The sequence below is a fragment of the Drosophila kikkawai genome, chromosome 3R, assembly GCF_030179895.1.
Source record: "Drosophila kikkawai strain 14028-0561.14 chromosome 3R, DkikHiC1v2, whole genome shotgun sequence".
Taxonomy (NCBI): Eukaryota; Metazoa; Arthropoda; class Insecta; order Diptera; family Drosophilidae; genus Drosophila; species Drosophila kikkawai.
The window spans coordinates 23808834-23824246 of record NC_091731.1 but is presented as its reverse complement, the minus strand read 5'-3'; the positions used below and the strand labels follow the sequence as shown (position 1 = coordinate 23824246).

The 15413-nt window shown below is 45.3% G+C and overlaps 5 protein-coding genes across 6 annotated transcripts; 1 reads left to right on the top strand and 4 right to left on the bottom strand.

Moving 5' to 3' along the window:
• Window positions 1-45: 45 nt before the first annotated feature.
• Window positions 46-2958, bottom strand: LOC108083989 (uncharacterized). 2 transcript variants are annotated; one of them, XM_017180003.3, is made up of 5 exons: window positions 2744-2958; window positions 1646-1768; window positions 1245-1561; window positions 987-1109; window positions 46-892 (listed from the first exon to the last, which is right to left on the bottom strand). In XM_017180003.3, exons 2-5 carry the CDS (start codon window positions 1649-1651, stop codon window positions 415-417), a joined length of 924 nt encoding a protein of 307 aa, XP_017035492.1. In that variant the 5' UTR covers window positions 1652-1768; window positions 2744-2958; the 3' UTR covers window positions 46-414. The 2 variants fall into 2 exon arrangements, with proteins under 2 accessions (XP_017035492.1, XP_070143257.1); XM_070287156.1 differs by lacking the exon at window positions 2744-2958 and adding an exon at window positions 2324-2617.
• A 2049-nt stretch (window positions 2959-5007) lies between these two features.
• On the bottom strand, window positions 5008-6023 carry LOC108083968 (filamin-A). Its single transcript, XM_017179974.3, has 3 exons — window positions 5879-6023; window positions 5415-5789; window positions 5008-5342 (listed from the first exon to the last, which is right to left on the bottom strand). The coding sequence occupies exons 1-3, from the start codon at window positions 6021-6023 to the stop codon at window positions 5047-5049; spliced, it is 816 nt and encodes a 271-aa protein (XP_017035463.1). The 3' UTR covers window positions 5008-5046.
• A 688-nt stretch (window positions 6024-6711) lies between these two features.
• Window positions 6712-9817, bottom strand: TTLL6B (Tubulin tyrosine ligase-like 6B). The gene is made up of 6 exons (XM_017179981.3): window positions 9184-9817; window positions 8817-9113; window positions 8488-8641; window positions 7795-8429; window positions 7193-7730; window positions 6712-7098 (listed from the first exon to the last, which is right to left on the bottom strand). The coding sequence occupies exons 1-6, from the start codon at window positions 9636-9638 to the stop codon at window positions 6985-6987; spliced, it is 2193 nt and encodes a 730-aa protein (XP_017035470.1). The 5' UTR covers window positions 9639-9817; the 3' UTR covers window positions 6712-6984.
• A 164-nt stretch (window positions 9818-9981) lies between these two features.
• pll (serine/threonine-protein kinase pelle) lies at window positions 9982-11988 on the bottom strand. The gene is made up of 2 exons (XM_017179982.3): window positions 11364-11988; window positions 9982-11307 (listed from the first exon to the last, which is right to left on the bottom strand). The coding sequence occupies exons 1-2, from the start codon at window positions 11681-11683 to the stop codon at window positions 10125-10127; spliced, it is 1503 nt and encodes a 500-aa protein (XP_017035471.1). The 5' UTR covers window positions 11684-11988; the 3' UTR covers window positions 9982-10124.
• Window positions 11989-12095: 107 nt separating this feature from the next.
• Window positions 12096-15207, top strand: TfIIA-L (transcription factor IIA L). The gene is made up of 6 exons (XM_017179984.3): window positions 12096-12256; window positions 13096-13296; window positions 13926-14219; window positions 14285-14492; window positions 14550-14794; window positions 14848-15207. The coding sequence occupies exons 1-6, from the start codon at window positions 12233-12235 to the stop codon at window positions 14953-14955; spliced, it is 1080 nt and encodes a 359-aa protein (XP_017035473.1). The 5' UTR covers window positions 12096-12232; the 3' UTR covers window positions 14956-15207.
• Window positions 15208-15413: the final 206 nt, after the last annotated feature.

Here is a 15413-nt window from a genome sequence, read left to right as displayed (position 1 = left end):
GTCCAATGGACACTTAATTTCTTGGTGCTATTCATAAATAATCGTTAAAGCATTTATTAATTTATATGTATAATAGTTTACAGCTAAACAGTAGGAAATGGTGTCTAAACGTAATGTACTCGCTAGGATCTCTATGTACGTTGGATCTCGCCCGCCCCGATAGATAGCGAAATCAATTCGTTGTCGAGGAGGCGCGATCGACGAGAACTAAAACTCCGTTGTATATTTTAACTATACAAAAAATACTGTATGCCGTGGGTGTTGTGTGTGTCCCATGATGAACTTGGCTGCAACTCAGATGCGGTTAAGTAACTGCGTGCCACCTTAAGTAATTCTCTCCTGCCGTCCCGCTTAATTCGTGGAGCTGCTTCGTCCAACAACTCTCGTTCAGTTGTTGGGCTCCTGCTTGTATTGTTATTGTCGGTTGTTCACCCCCTCGGGATTGTGGCTGCTGACCATGCTGTGCTCCATATTCTTGACAATCACATAGTTGGTGATGTGGTTTATGGCCTCGTCCTGGAGACGCTCTGGCCAGCGCTTCATATACGACTTGATAAAGTCGCCAAAGGTATCCACCTTGTCCGGAGTACTCTTATGGGTGTCCACGATGTTCTTTACAATATCCACAAACTTGTCGTAGTCCTCGTGCGACTTTTTCATCTTCTGATAATTGGCCACGCCACCGTTGGTGTTACCACCGCCACCGCTGGCTCCGCTTCCACCGGCAGCTGCATTCATTTGCTGATCCATGTTGTTGTCGGCCAAACGAGCGGAGGCAGCAGCAGCCACCGCCGCCACTGCTGCCGAGGAGGCCATAAAGTTGTCCACACTGCCGGCATTGGGAGGTGGTTGGGAGTGGTCCATAAAGTGCCGATGCATGCCGTACTCGGTCCTACAAAGCAAAAATTATGATATATTGGTATTAATAGGAGTAATGATAAGAAAAAAATTAAACTTGAATAAAAGAAGGTAGAAGTAATACTCACTTATAGAACCCCTCCGTGTTGTTGCTATTAAACTCTTGTTGAGACATTGGATTCTTCCAAACTGGTGACTCAGATGTAGAGGGTAAACTGCTAGTATTGGAGGCACTCGTCATGCGTTTGTCTCTGCAAAGGTATTCAAAAACATTAGTAACTAGCCGCATTACAAGCTCAGAGGATAAGAGAAACTCTCCGGTAGCATCTCCCAATGAAAGTTTCTCTTAACCAATAGTATCTCCAATTCCATGCTTAGCAACCCACTTGTAACCGGTGTGTGCGGCCAGACTCTTGAATACATCATCCACTTGACTGTAGAACTTCCAGGTGCTGATTATGCCCGTTGTTTCAAAGGTCTTCTGCTCCTGACGGTAGCGCTGCGTTAGATTATTGACTTTAAAGTGAACCTCTAGAGCTGTTACAGGGACACCCAGAGAGGTTAGCTGCTTGGCCATTGCCACATAGAGATGGCCATTGCGTTTAATGGTGCGCAGCTCATAGGCGCAGACTTTCCATAGTTTAATCAGCTCCAGAACACCACTATCCTCCCATTGTCGGCGCTTTTTGTTGAATTTTTCATACTGTCAGTGCGGAGAAGGTTATATTCGCAAATTATTATTACACGATCACATTAGAGACGCGGCTCCGACGAAGAGCACACTTACAGGCATTTCACATGGGTCTCACTGCCGACAACTGGGTTCGCCCAACAGACTTCGTCTGCCAGCTGAAGCAGGACATGAAGCGGTTTATCCTAGTAGACGGGCATAATGTTCATGCATTCACTCCTGTAAAGAAAAGGATAATAAGATAATATTATATATATACTCATGTGAGGATTGGTTGGGTTTCTTTCTAGTCACATTAAAATCATAACAACATTCCATATCATTTAATTGTTTATGTTTATTATTTTAAGTCTATAAAAGACTAGCTTGAAACCGAAATGTATCAACTTTATCAAGGTAAGATTTTTTCTCAGAGGTTTTTATTTGTATGGAGAAATGAGGAGATGTTATGTGATAACTTCATTTATTTATGAATCGTACGATAGCAGAGTGATAACAATTTTACAATTTCTGGCCAGAAATTGGAGGTACATAAGTAGGTACTAAATAAGTACTAAAAACTGTTTAAATCCAAAAATATCCATACTGAATAATTATTGTTGCTTCACTTGTAATTTTTAGTGCACTTAAAGGTTGAATGCATTGTTTATATGCCACAATTAACGCCCATTTCAATGCACTTTTCAGTGTTGATGAAACTTTATAAAACGCCGTTTGATATTCCTGTCGCCGAGCGGGCGCCTAGGCCGCCCCCCAAACGCGATTATGACTTGCCTGCGCCCTACTATTATAACGCTGTCATTATAATTGCTGATTTTCAATTATCATTAAGCCGGCACACACACATTTACACTGCCCCTCGCCCGCATCACAAACACGCCAGGCGAACGGTAAACAAATATAAATAGTGGGAAACAAGTTGTAAATCGCATTCGGAAGAGGAGACGGCGAGCACGAAGTGGATGCGACGACGGCTGGAATCGAAGTGAAGCGGTAATTCAGGTATACGAGATGCGGATGAAGATGCTCAACGACGACGACGCCAACGCCACGACATTGGCACTTGCTGGCCAATGTGGGGACGGGAGAGCCTATTGTGTGGCTGTAATTTGCGGGGGGAGATGTTACTTTTCTTGAATACACACGCACAACTTTTCCCTTCCTGAGATACACACAACACACACACGTACGTACTTCATCAGATTTTCTTGCGTCGATTGCGTTCTGCGGCTGGGCTCTTCTCCATGCACGAACAGTGGCGGGCAACAACAACCTCGCACAGCGTCACCAGCGGGCACACAACTTAATTATAAGTCAAATAATTAAATTTTAATTATCTTCAAGAGGGAAACACACGAAAAACGTAGCTCCTACGCTGCGCAGCGATATAATGATGTTCTCTTCTCAGTTCAGAAGTGCGAGCAAGACAGCAGACGCAACACGGTGTGAGAGGTGCAGCTGGTGTGTGCGCCGAGCGCGGCGTTGCCAGATAGGCGGGAGGGAAAACGTTATTGCTTGAATGCATCAAGTGGGAAATTGAAAATGTCAGGGAAATGTAATGCTTCTTTCCTTCCATTAGGTATGTATGTATGATGTACGTCCATTGGCCAGTCATCTGTGATTTATCTTGCCTTCTCCCGTTCCCTGCCTCCAATCCGAGCTCCGCTCGTTAGGGCGCCACAAAGCAAACGCATTTCATCGCTCATCATCATCAACCGCCCCCTCCTCTCCAGGAGCGGCTTTTGTTGGAGCATTACACACACTCACAAACCGATGCGAACACGGACACGTATTTGCCGGTCATCATCATCATCATTAGGTTGTGCGACGATGGCAGGCAATAGCAATAGCAACGGCAACAACAAGCGCCAGCTCCCAAATGCGAACGTCATTAGCGGGCTAAATAACAAAAAATGATAATGTGGCTGCCACAGTCGTCGGGCTTTGGTGTAATCATCATTAAATTGCACATCGTCTCGTTACGCGGGGGCAACGCGGAAGAAGGGAAGAGGAGGTGGATGATGCGGCGGCGGAGCAGAGGGCCCAATAACAAGGTCACCAGAATTTTATACGTTTATTTTTATCCCATTTTGGGGCACTTTTGCTTAAAGTGGAAATGAAATTGGAACCAATGGTGACAACGATTACTTAAAGAAATTAATTTTATAACCTATGACACACTTTTATCGCTTTCATACTAAAGTTTTACTAACAATAATTTTAAATTGGCGAACAAAGTCTTTAAAATATACTTTCAGGACTTTGTATTCGAATTCCATATTTTTATACCCTTGCAGGGTATTATAATTTCAGGCAGAAGTTTGCAACGCAGTGAAGGAGACGTTTCCGACCCTATAAACCATATATATTCTTGATCAGCATCAACAGGGGAATCTTTTTAGATATGCCAGGAAGAAATCGATTTTTTGACCATTTTTGCGAAATTTGATAAGGGGTTACATCATTAAAATTTTTGATTTTGATAAAAAATTAAATTTTCAAAATTTTTAAATGAAATATGCAGATTTATTAACTGTAGAAAATCTTGCACAGAACAGTTTTCCGATTTAAAATTAATGCTCTTTTGGCCGAGTTATGATATTTTTAATTAAAAAAAAAACCAAGAAGTTTTTTAATATAAAAAATCCGATTTTATAATACAAAATAATATTTTTCTAAGTCAAGGAATCATTTCCGACCCCATAAACCATATATATTCTTGATCAGCATCACCAGGGGAATCTTTCTAGACATGTCCGGAAGAAATCGATTTTTTGGCCAAAAATTTTGATTTCTTAAAACTTTAAATTTGGTATGCAGTTTTTTTAAATTAATAAAAACTAACACAAAACTGCTTCCGAATCAAAATCAATGCATTTTTGGCTTAGTTATGATATATTTTAATTGTTACCTGCAAGGGTATACAACTTTGGCTGGCCAAAGTTAGCTTTCTTTCTTGTTATCCTTTATCTCAACAGAGATGGGCAACTCAATTTCATAAAGCTCCTGAAAATATATACATACATATGTACATATATTTTTAATAATTTTATACACATACATATGTACATATATTTTTAAGATAAGTAGAAACTAAACTAAAGTTTATTTCACATTTAAACAAAATATTATTAAGTAATTTCCATTTACATTTTAAGTATTGTTTTATGTAACCGTATATTATGTGTACATTAAGTATTAGTTATATTTGTATCTTAGCTGTATACATTGGTACTTGTCCATGCTTATTCAATGGTTTATTTCCCGGTACATATGTATGTAATGTAGGTTGTGAGGCGAAGACAGCATCAATTCCCAAATAGCAACGTCATTACCGCCGGCAGGGCTAAAAAGAAAACTTAGTAGCCATAGTGCTTCCGTAATCACCATTAAACTGAACTTTGCCTCAGGGCACCATTCGGAGGATTCAGAAATAGCTCAAAATCAAGGTCAGCAGACATTTGTACAGGACCGGAAACTAACATTTATTACAATACTTAATCGGCGGTTAGGCTAAACGGCGATCCTGGTATGTGGTGCTCGCCCCACTTGGCCACCAGGACATAATCGCCAGGATCGCACACCCGATAGGTCACTCGATGGATGTTACGGCCCAAGTGCTTAACCGTCACCTCCTCGCAGGGTCCTCGCTGTCCCAGGACACCCACCAGAAGCATGTTGCTGCCCGCCTGACTGCAGTCCACCGTGAACTCGTTGCGCTCCAACAAACTAACATGGGTGAGACCCAGGCCCCGGCTGTGCACCTTGCTGGCATCCGACTCCGATATGGGCACTGATTGTGAATAAAAATTAAAGTAATTTGAATAATATCAAATAAAAATGTTTTAAAGTTTTTTATTAATACCTGCCGAGTTTGCTGGTTTTCCTTCCACAGATTCAGCAAGGCCAGCTATGGCCACAATGATGAACGGCGACCTGGGCAAAGTCACCGAATTGCACTTAACGTGGACCTTATAGAGTCCAGCCCCGGCTGCCAACTGGCAGTCGATCTGGAAGCGTTCCGGATCCAGCTGCTGCAGCTGGACAGGCTGGATGGGCTGTCCACTGGGACCCTCTACGCGCACCTCAAAGTTTCCCTTGACCCCGTTCCGTCTGATGACGAAGCTAACCGAGCTATTGACCCTCACTGCGCCACTGGGAAAGTGGAGGAGCTGCACCTTGCCGGCATCGGTCAGTTCGGGGGCCACATAAACCCGCGGCGGCTCCGCGGGATAAGCATCTAGGCGACAAGGGAGGTGAATGGGGTATTGTATAAATAGCTACTTCGATGTTTACTTCCTCATCGCCGCCGTCGGGCACTCAACTCACCCGCATCGGGCGTGCGCTGGTAGCGTCCAAAAATACCGCCTTCCTCCGGACTATGGCCCTCCAGAGCACTGTTCCCGCCCGGGCTGCAGGCGGTGGCAGCCGCTGCCTGGGTATTCAGACGCATCTCCTGCGACACTTTGAACATGCCGCAAGTATTTGGAAAGTATTTAAAGTTATATGATTTTTAAAACGATTTTTCTTCCCGAACTTAATTAGCGACTGCCCGGGGCGTGGACTGGTCCGTGCTTGCTCCTTGGACTGACTGATCTGAGTGCGCTGCTCCCTCTCTCCGTTCGAACACAATCTCAATCGTACATGTGGGGATGTGCTCTCGAAATGCTCGATTCTCGGTACTCTCAAAATGTTTATGATGTTTGTTTGCCGGACGGGCAGGCTGCCAAATATATGTACACACATTTACGCGGATCAAGCTAAAGTCGAGCACTGGACCAGACCCAGTCCGAGGCAGACGCGATTCCAATCTAAACAGAACGATCGCTGCCTGAAAATCGAAATTTCGAATAGAATTTAAGTTGAATTGCTCAATTGACACCATTTATTGATAAATTACGCTTTTGGAAAGAGATTGTTAAAAAGAATATATTTTTATACGCACTTTTTAAAAGCTCTTTTTGAAACAAAAGTGATTGTTTATTTCGCACATATTTTTTTAATAAAAAGCTTTAAAGAAATAAGCATCGAGAGTATTTGTTGAAAGATTTGTACCTGTTTCCTTTTCTTAATAATGTGTGTTTATGAATAAAACATAAATAAGTACGTATTTAGAAATACATTGCAATCTATTAAGGTATTTAATAAATAATAAAAATATATATAATTCAAAGTATTCAGTTTATTATACACATTTGGGGAAGAATTTTGGTTCAAAATGATTTGTTGTTAAAGTACAATTTGTTCCCCTGGTACTTTAAGTAATAAAGTTCCTTCACGACAACCAAGTCTGAAATCCGGTCAAATCGCAAACAAAGCAGCATCATCTGAACTACTCGCATTCCATTCTTTTTGCAATTACAATTAAAATGATAATTAGAACACATCTACGACTGGGTAGTGTGCAAAGGGAAAGGAGGTCGAAATGCTGGAATTCATGGGTGGAGTCGTCTGATGTCAAAACCGTTTATCAGGTTGTGGTAGAGATGGGGATAAACGATCATGTCTGTGTTGGTCAGGTGGCCGGTCTCATAGAGCGAGGTATAGATCTACAAAAAGAGGGGGATATATCAATAGAAATGGAAATGTTAGTCTACCCAAACATTATTTCCCTAATACTTAGTTATGTTTGGTTAAACTTACATTTTCCGTGATCTTGAGCGTCCTGATGGACTCTGTGCGCGTGTGCAGCCAAGTGTGCCGCAGGCGCTCTTCCGCATCGGAAATAAAGCCCGGCGCCCAGTTCTCCTTCATCCGGAAGAGAGTCATCCGGTTCTTTTCGCGCACTGCTCGCGGCAGTAGTCGCGCTCGCTTCGGTCGCGCATTGAGCATTTGCTCCTGCTTGGCCTTCTTCTCCTCGATCTGCAGACGCATCTTTCGGGCGAGATCCTCCCGTTTCTTGCTGGCAGCAGTTTCGGCGAAAATGGACACCTGGTTGGTCTGCCCGAAGAAGCGGGTGTAGTAGTCGGCCTTTGATGCATCTGGTGGAGGCATTATCCTCCTGAAGTTGCCCATGTGGCTGTCCTCCCAGGCGACTTGCCGCGCCAGTGCGCCCTCTTCCTCGGTCTCTGCACTAATCTTATTGGGATTACCGTTGGCCAGTCCTTCTGGATTGCCGAGATTGGTATCTATTTTAGCCTTGGACGCGGAGCCGCCATTAACACGAGGCCGAGGACCTGCCCTGGTATAAGAAGGAGAACGCTGTTCCCACCACAGGTTGCAGGCCCTTATTTGATTCTACTTACGGCTCTCCTCTGGTTTTAAGCAGTCGTTGCTTGACCCTCTTGCGATCCTCCCTGAGGATCTGTCTTTTGTCCACCAGCCCAGTGCTGACCAGATTAAGGGTGTCCCGGATAAGAGGCCGCTTTACCTCTCGGTCCACCTGCTCATTGGTGTGAAAGCTGGGTGAATGGTTCACCTCCAGGATGTAGGGCTTCAACTTCCAGTCCACTAGAATGTCGAAGCCAAGGATTTCGAAGCAGGCCTGGATCTTGTCATGCCCGGGGAAGCAGGCGTGGTAGTTGTGTTTCAAAACGGGCCAAGCACTCAGCACCGTCTTGATGATAACGTCGTCCACGTTCGTCCAGAACTCGTTCACGTCATAGTTGTGGCGCCGCATCCAGTTGTTGATCGCGCTCAGCTTTCGCTTGCTGCCGCAATCGTCGTTGTCGCACAGCTCGTAGTGCGAGTTTCGCTTGTTCACCGAGTAGTTGGTCAGGTGCATGTACAGGTCATTGGAGTTCCCAGGCGTGGGCTCCACATACTTGTTCGTCGCGAATCTTGCCAAGCCCTCGTTGTACACAAAGATACGCAGCGGGTCCACGGAGGTGATCAGCGTGTAAACACGCAAATCAAACTTGTAGCCATCAATCAGGAGGGGCTTCACAGATTTAAAGATCAAATATTATCTATAAGGAGGATATGGATGCGTCTCTTACCCTGTGGATGTACGTCTGGCATATAAGCCGGTCATGCGGTCCAATCGACTTTAGTTCATTGGTCAGCCAGATGCCACGCCCCTGAGCCCCAGAGTCCGGCTTCAGGATGAAGGTTCGCTTGTGAGTTAAGGCATAGTTCATGGCGTCTCCATAGCTGCGATTAGTTTAAAAAGTAGGGAAATGTTTCATTTATAAATTACAATAAGAGATCATTCTCCCTGGATGCAGTCGGCACAAAGTTCTGACACGATAATATAAAATAAATATAAAATATTTCACTAATAAGGTCCCTTAAATCTAATTGTTCCTACTTAGAAACAATATCTTACTCTGCGGGCAGCATCCAGGTCCTGGGAAAAATCTTGTAGTCGAAAGGGTAAATCTTTAGCATCCGGTTGAGGTTCCGCGAGAGCAAATCCTTGCGACAGATCTCGATCATACCCGGAAAGTGATTGATCTGCTGAAAGCGCTTCATGTTCTTGAACAGCTCCACACCGGGAAACGAGTCTGACCAGAAGATATTCCACAGCTTCGACTCCTTGACCAGCTTAAATCCTAGTGTCTTTGATATTTTGCCGATCATGGTGTAGCGGGAATTGGACACACATATAGTGCTCTTGGTATCGCTGGGATTAGAAGAGCGTGTGCGTCAATCGGACGCCCCAAAAAAAAGAAAGATAAAGCTAAAGAGCTCACCTGGAGCGCTCAGGGTTAAGGCTAACACCGGGTGAGGCCACCACGCGAGTGGGGCATTCCACGCGGTAGCGCTTGTTGTTCAGCTGTATGAAGCCCTGAAGCTTGGCTTCCGCCGACGCCCTCAATCCGGGCGTGGGGCTCTTGCGGTCGGAACACTGCCCGCCATTCAGGCGGTAGTCGGTGAAGAGATTTCCCATTGGCTTTCCGGCAGCCTTCTTCTTAGGATGCCTATATGCCTTGACCCGCCGCCTTGGTGAGATGGCTTGGACTGGGGGTGGCGAGGGCGAGTGCTCCGAGCTGAACCACTCCCTGTCCGAGCACGGCTGTTCTGTGATTGCCATTTTCAAAGCGCGGGAGACCCGCGTCCGATTCTCCCTATCCTTGCGTACCTTCTCCTTTGAGAAGTTGCGCAGCTCCTGGATCCTCTTGTAAAACTTGGAATTTTTTAAATTCATTGCGGGTCGTCTTGGTCCCTAATGGATCTCGATTCTTGAAATGGAAAATTTGCTCTTAAATACCATGAAATAAGATCGTCTCGATTATGGGAGCCGGAAATCTTCTTATCGAATAAAAACGGTATTATTTTGCTGTTTGTGTTGCGAAAAGGAAAAAGAGTTCTAACCAAAATGACGTTAAAATCAATACATAAAACAAACATGTCACCATCATTGGTTTTGTTTTTTGAGCCGTAACATTTTGTAGTATACTTTCCGACCCCATTTCAAGACCTTTTACAATGAGGACCGATCTCTGTGGCCTTAAACTTGCGATTTAGTGGAATAATAATAGATTTTTTATGGAATTTCGATTGATCATATATTCAGCACTTGCAGAATATTTCAAAGATTAATTATAGAGCTTGGAGTTACATTTAAAAGCAGGTCTATACAACAATAAAACGCTTACATAATAAGGCCCTAACTTAAGTCACTGTAATGCGATTAAAAATCATTGCGGAATGGCTTGAAACGGTTGAGTACTGCATCCATTGAGGGACGATCCTGCGGATCCAGAGCGGTGCAGTGCAGTCCCGCCTCTATGGCGCACATGCACATGTCCAGTTCTTCGCCCAGCGGCGTGGCAACATGCTTGTCCAACAGCTCAGTGCGATTCTGCCGCCAGTGTTGTTTGACGTAGTGCAGCAGATCCTGTTGCAGGTCGTTCTTGGGCAACCGATCGGTAACCTGTCGCCCGGTGAATACCTCCAGCAGCACAATCCCGAAGCTGTATACGTCCACGCCTGTACTAAGCTGCTTGGAGTTGCGAAACTCCGGCGGCAGATAGATTCTCGTTCCAAAGACTTTCTTCACTTGCATCACTGCATCGATGGACTTGGGACCCTCGCGCGCCAGTCCAAAGTCGCCAATCTTTGGCTGCAGGCACTGATCCAGCAGAATGTTCGCCGGCTTGATATCCCCATGGATGAGCGGAGTGCTCCGAGCTGTGTGCAGGAAGTAGATGCCCCTGGCTGTTCCGTGACTGATGCTAAATCTCTGCTGCCAGGTGAGAGCTGGCAGTGGTTGCTGCGACTTGTGTGCCCGAAGGCGATTCTCCAGCGAGCCACCCTTCATCAGCTGGTAGACAAGGCAGGGCTTCTCGCCGTTGATACTGTACCCGTACAACGCCAGGATATTGTCGTGCCGAATTGTGTTGAGGTACTTGAGCTCGTTGTAGCTCTGCTGCAGCTCCACTTGGTTCTTGTCGATGTTGGGGCTACGATAGTTCATTACCTTGATGGCCACGTCCAGCTGCTTCCACTCGCCGCGATACACCTCTCCGAATCCACCCTGCCCGAGCCGATTGTCGGGACACCATTTATCAGTGGCGCTCTCCAGCTCAGAATAATCGATCTTCAGTAGGGATTCGGCTGCCCTTTGAACCGTGCTGATGTGAATGTTGCCCAGCGACTCCAGGCTGGGAATCTCCTCGCTCGTGGTGGTCCGATTGTTGTTTGAGTTGCTAACACCGGAGGAGGAGGGAAAAGGGGGACCATTGTCCACCTTGGCACTGGAATCGGGCAGAGCGCGCAGCTCGCTGATGGTGGGAACGCTCCTGGGAATATACCTGTGCAAATCCTCGCTCACATAGTCCTTGATCAGCCGCATGGCATTGTGGAGCTTCAATCTGCAAGGCAAACCGTGTTGGTAATCCAAAGTGATTCTTATCGCCTATTTACTCACTTCTTGAACAAAGCAAACAAAGTCTGAACGGTGTGGTTGTACTGCCCGCCCCAAATGTTGAGGAACTCGTTCGACGCAGACCTGCCCCGCTGCTTCTGACTGCTTATCTGCTCCACTTGGTCCGGATAAAGCTTCACGGCCGTCGCCAGCTGCAGCCACACGTCCAGGGCGTCCAGGTGGGCACACAGCTGATGACGCACCGGCAAAGGCAGAAGCCGGATAGCCATCGTGTCATCGATGTGGGAGCGCGACCTAGTCCTATTTCCGTTCGCCTGGTCCTGGGCCAGAGCCACTGCCTCGGCAGTTTCTGCGCCACTCATCTTGTTGGTTTGTGGGCGGGACAACTGGTTGGAGCTGATTCATGCAGTTTCCAGATGCATCCAGCAGGGGAAAGCGCCGATCGGATAAACCTGTTGCAAAGTAAAGATCGGGGAAAAATCCCAGCTTGACTCGATCAAAACACGGGCGATCTGGCACCGCTGTTTATAAGAGACTTTTTGCCATTTTCTGGGAAAAACGGAGTGTTCCTATATGCCTCATATGTGCAGTCTTGTCGAAGGGGTTTCTCCGCGGAAAATAACAGGTTGCAAGAAAAACTTAGTAAAAGTAATTAATTTCGCTGCGCTGTCTGGCAACGCTGTTGCACTGAGCGCTTCGTGACTTATTTCGGTGTGACCAGCTCCCGTGTGGCACGGAAAGCCAACGCTAACACTTTTATTACAGTTTTTAGGTTTGGTAACACTTTTTTAATGCAGCAACAACAACTCGGAACGGATTTAATTCTTTAATTCTGCAACATTTTTATCAAAAACGTTTATTAGCAAACCAGCGAATAGAAAAGCCTCAAGCTGGCGGAGAAAAAGGTTCAGATGGCGCTATGCCAGACATCGGTGGTAAGTGTAACGCTGGCTCTGCAGAGTTGAATTTTTGTACCAAACACACGGACACACAAGTGCACCAGGCAGACGCCCGACATATGGAAGGTTCACAGCCAGAAGCGGTGGAGCCTACTCCTGCTGTCCTCCCCTCCGGGAAAGTGAAAGTTTCGGTCGTTGGCCAGGGACAGGACAGATCCAGATAATGTATACATACATATGTTAACCGATACTGCAACGGCGGCAGTTTGTCTGTGTGTGTGCATGCGTGCTTGTGCACGTCAGACCGCCATGCGCTTGTATTGGTGTTGGCTGCGTTCGTTGCCTTGCATTTTTTTGGGTTGCCACCTCTCAAAGGTGAGGAGGTGGCTCCTAAGCATACAGTATTACTCCCAGCAGTAAGTTGGTTCTGCGTATGCTACTCTATCAGCGGTGGGGAACCCTTATCACCCCCCTGATAAAGCAAAACTGCGTACTAACACGACGAACATTTCCACTTATGTAGGTGACTCCAGCCACTGGGGGCGATTGCAGCAATAACAAATGTCGCATTCCGTGATACCGGTACATCTTTAAAAATATACTTATGTACATATAGAAAATGAAATGAATATAATACAAACATACATACATATGAATGCATTGTACATTCTTGAAAAGTTTTCGAGTAATGGAAAACTTGACTATCTCTAGTTTAATTAAATATCAGCAACTAGTAGTAAGAAAGACGTAAAATCGGATGTCTCGTGATAATACAACGAGTGTTAATATCAACACGAAACACACACGCTATCCACTGATTGCTCATGCAATCAGAACTTAATTATACACTATTAACACCCTCTTACCGCCTGCAGCTGAAGGTGTATCATGCCGTGATCGAGGATGTCATCACAAACGTGCGCGACGCCTTCCTGGACGAGGGCGTGGACGAGCAGGTACTTCAGGAGATGAAGCAGATTTGGCGTAACAAGCTGCTGGCCAGTAAGGCTGTTGAGCTGACCCCTGAGCCGGGCGAGGGCTCGCATCCACCGCCCATTGTGGCCAATAATCCAAAGGTAAGTCTTATATCATCCGCCTTCCTCACTGCTCATTGGGTGTGTGCATCCCCGTATTCGTGTGTCATTTTGTGTCACCATTAGTTTGTCAGACTCTGATTGATATTAGATATATATGAGACTATAAATACTATAAGTTTTATACATTGGCTACAAAGTTAACCATGTTAGTTTTGTTTGCAAAAAGAAAACCAAAGACTTAAACTTTTCTATGACAACTGGTATATAGAAATTTGATGCAAACCAATTCATTTAAATACAAAAAATGCTTTAAGAATTATAATTTAATAATAAACAAATGAAAGGCAGCACCTTTATATCAAATTGTGAAAAACTACATTATATAATACATTCTGGAGGCATTTCAACTAAGATATGTTGCTTTATCTTCCTTATGGCTACCAACAACTTCAACAACAACAATGCTACTGCGCCTCACCAACAACAACAACATCGACTAATGCGCTGCCTTACACATTTCCATTTCATAAAACATATTCACTCACTTACTCACTGCCATATACACATCCACATGCACACCTCGACTGCAGAACACTAAGGTAATAAAGCCAGCTGCTCCGAGAAAATCCAGGGAATAGGTCACTAATCGCATGTATTCCATTTTGCAGGCAGCCAATGCCAAGGCCAAGAAGGCCGCCGCTGCGGCCACATCACAGCCACAAATTGGCAGCAGCAGCTCGTCGCTCGTACTAAAGTCGGTCGCCGGTGGTGCAACGGGAAGTGGCATCAAAAACGGACTGGTGCCCATCAAGCAGGAAGTTAACTCACAGAACCCGCCGCCACTGCATCCGACCTCCGGCGCCGCACTGCTGCAGAAACAACAGCAGGCGGCTGGCGGTGGTGGACAGGCATCCATTCCAATAGTGGCTACGTTGGATCCCAACCGTATAATGCCAGTAAATGTGAGTTGAGATTAGTCTGAAATTGTTTTCAAAATATTCAAAATAACCTCTTATAAACATTTAAGATCACACTGCCCTCGCCAGCCGGCTCGGCAAGTTCGGAATCTCGCGTACTCACCATTCAAGTGCCTGCCTCGGCACTCCAGGAGAATCAGCTAACACAAATACTAACGGCTCATCTGATTTCCTCCATCATGACCTTGCCCACCACTTTGGCCTCGTCTGTGCTGCAGCAGCACGTCAATGCTGCCCTTAGCAGTGCCAACCACCAGAGTAAGTCTTAAGATCTGTAGCCTTTTGATTTTATTTAAAAAATTCTCCTCATCTTAGAAAATCTGGCCGCAGCCAAACAATTGGACGGTGCCTTGGACTCGTCCGATGAAGACGAAAGCGAAGAGAGTGACGACAACATTGACAACGACGACGATGATGATGTAGACAAAGATGACGATGAAGATGTTGAGCACGAGGATGCCGCCGAAGAGGAGCCCCTCAACAGCGAGGACGACGTCACTGACGAGGACTCCGCAGAAATGTTTGACACAGACAACGTGATTGTCTGCCAATACGATAAGGTAAGTCAACTCGATATGTTCGATCTTTAAATCTGACAAAACTCCACTTACAGATCACCCGTTCACGCAACAAATGGAAGTTCTATCTCAAAGATGGCATTATGAACATGCGTGGCAAGGATTATGTATTCCAAAAATCGAATGGTGACGCCGAATGGTAAACCATGACCGCAGTGTGAATATATACATACATATATAAAAGACATCAAAACAAAGAGCCTCATCGAATGCGCCTTCGGCCTTGAACAATAAAAGCTGACTAAACCAGGACCCCCTGACCCTCTGGAAAATTCGACCAAGCGAGAGCCAAACGAAGTATATTATTTTAGTTCCATCTGTTTTTGTATACTAAGGATCCGCGAGCTGTGTTGCAATTAACCAACTCAATTACAATGTATTTAACAAAAGTCGCATACCTATTGTGTCAATAAACGGAAACACTTGTGAAGTAAGTAGTCGGTATGTTCTTTTATCCAAGTGAAAGCAGAACAGAACCCGGCAACCCGCAATTCGTATATCCTTTCAGAGTATAAAACTGCAAAGCAGTGAAGGAGTCGTTTCCGACTAGTAAAGGAGCTCATTAAATTTACACCAAGCAAACTTTCTGCATCTTACATAT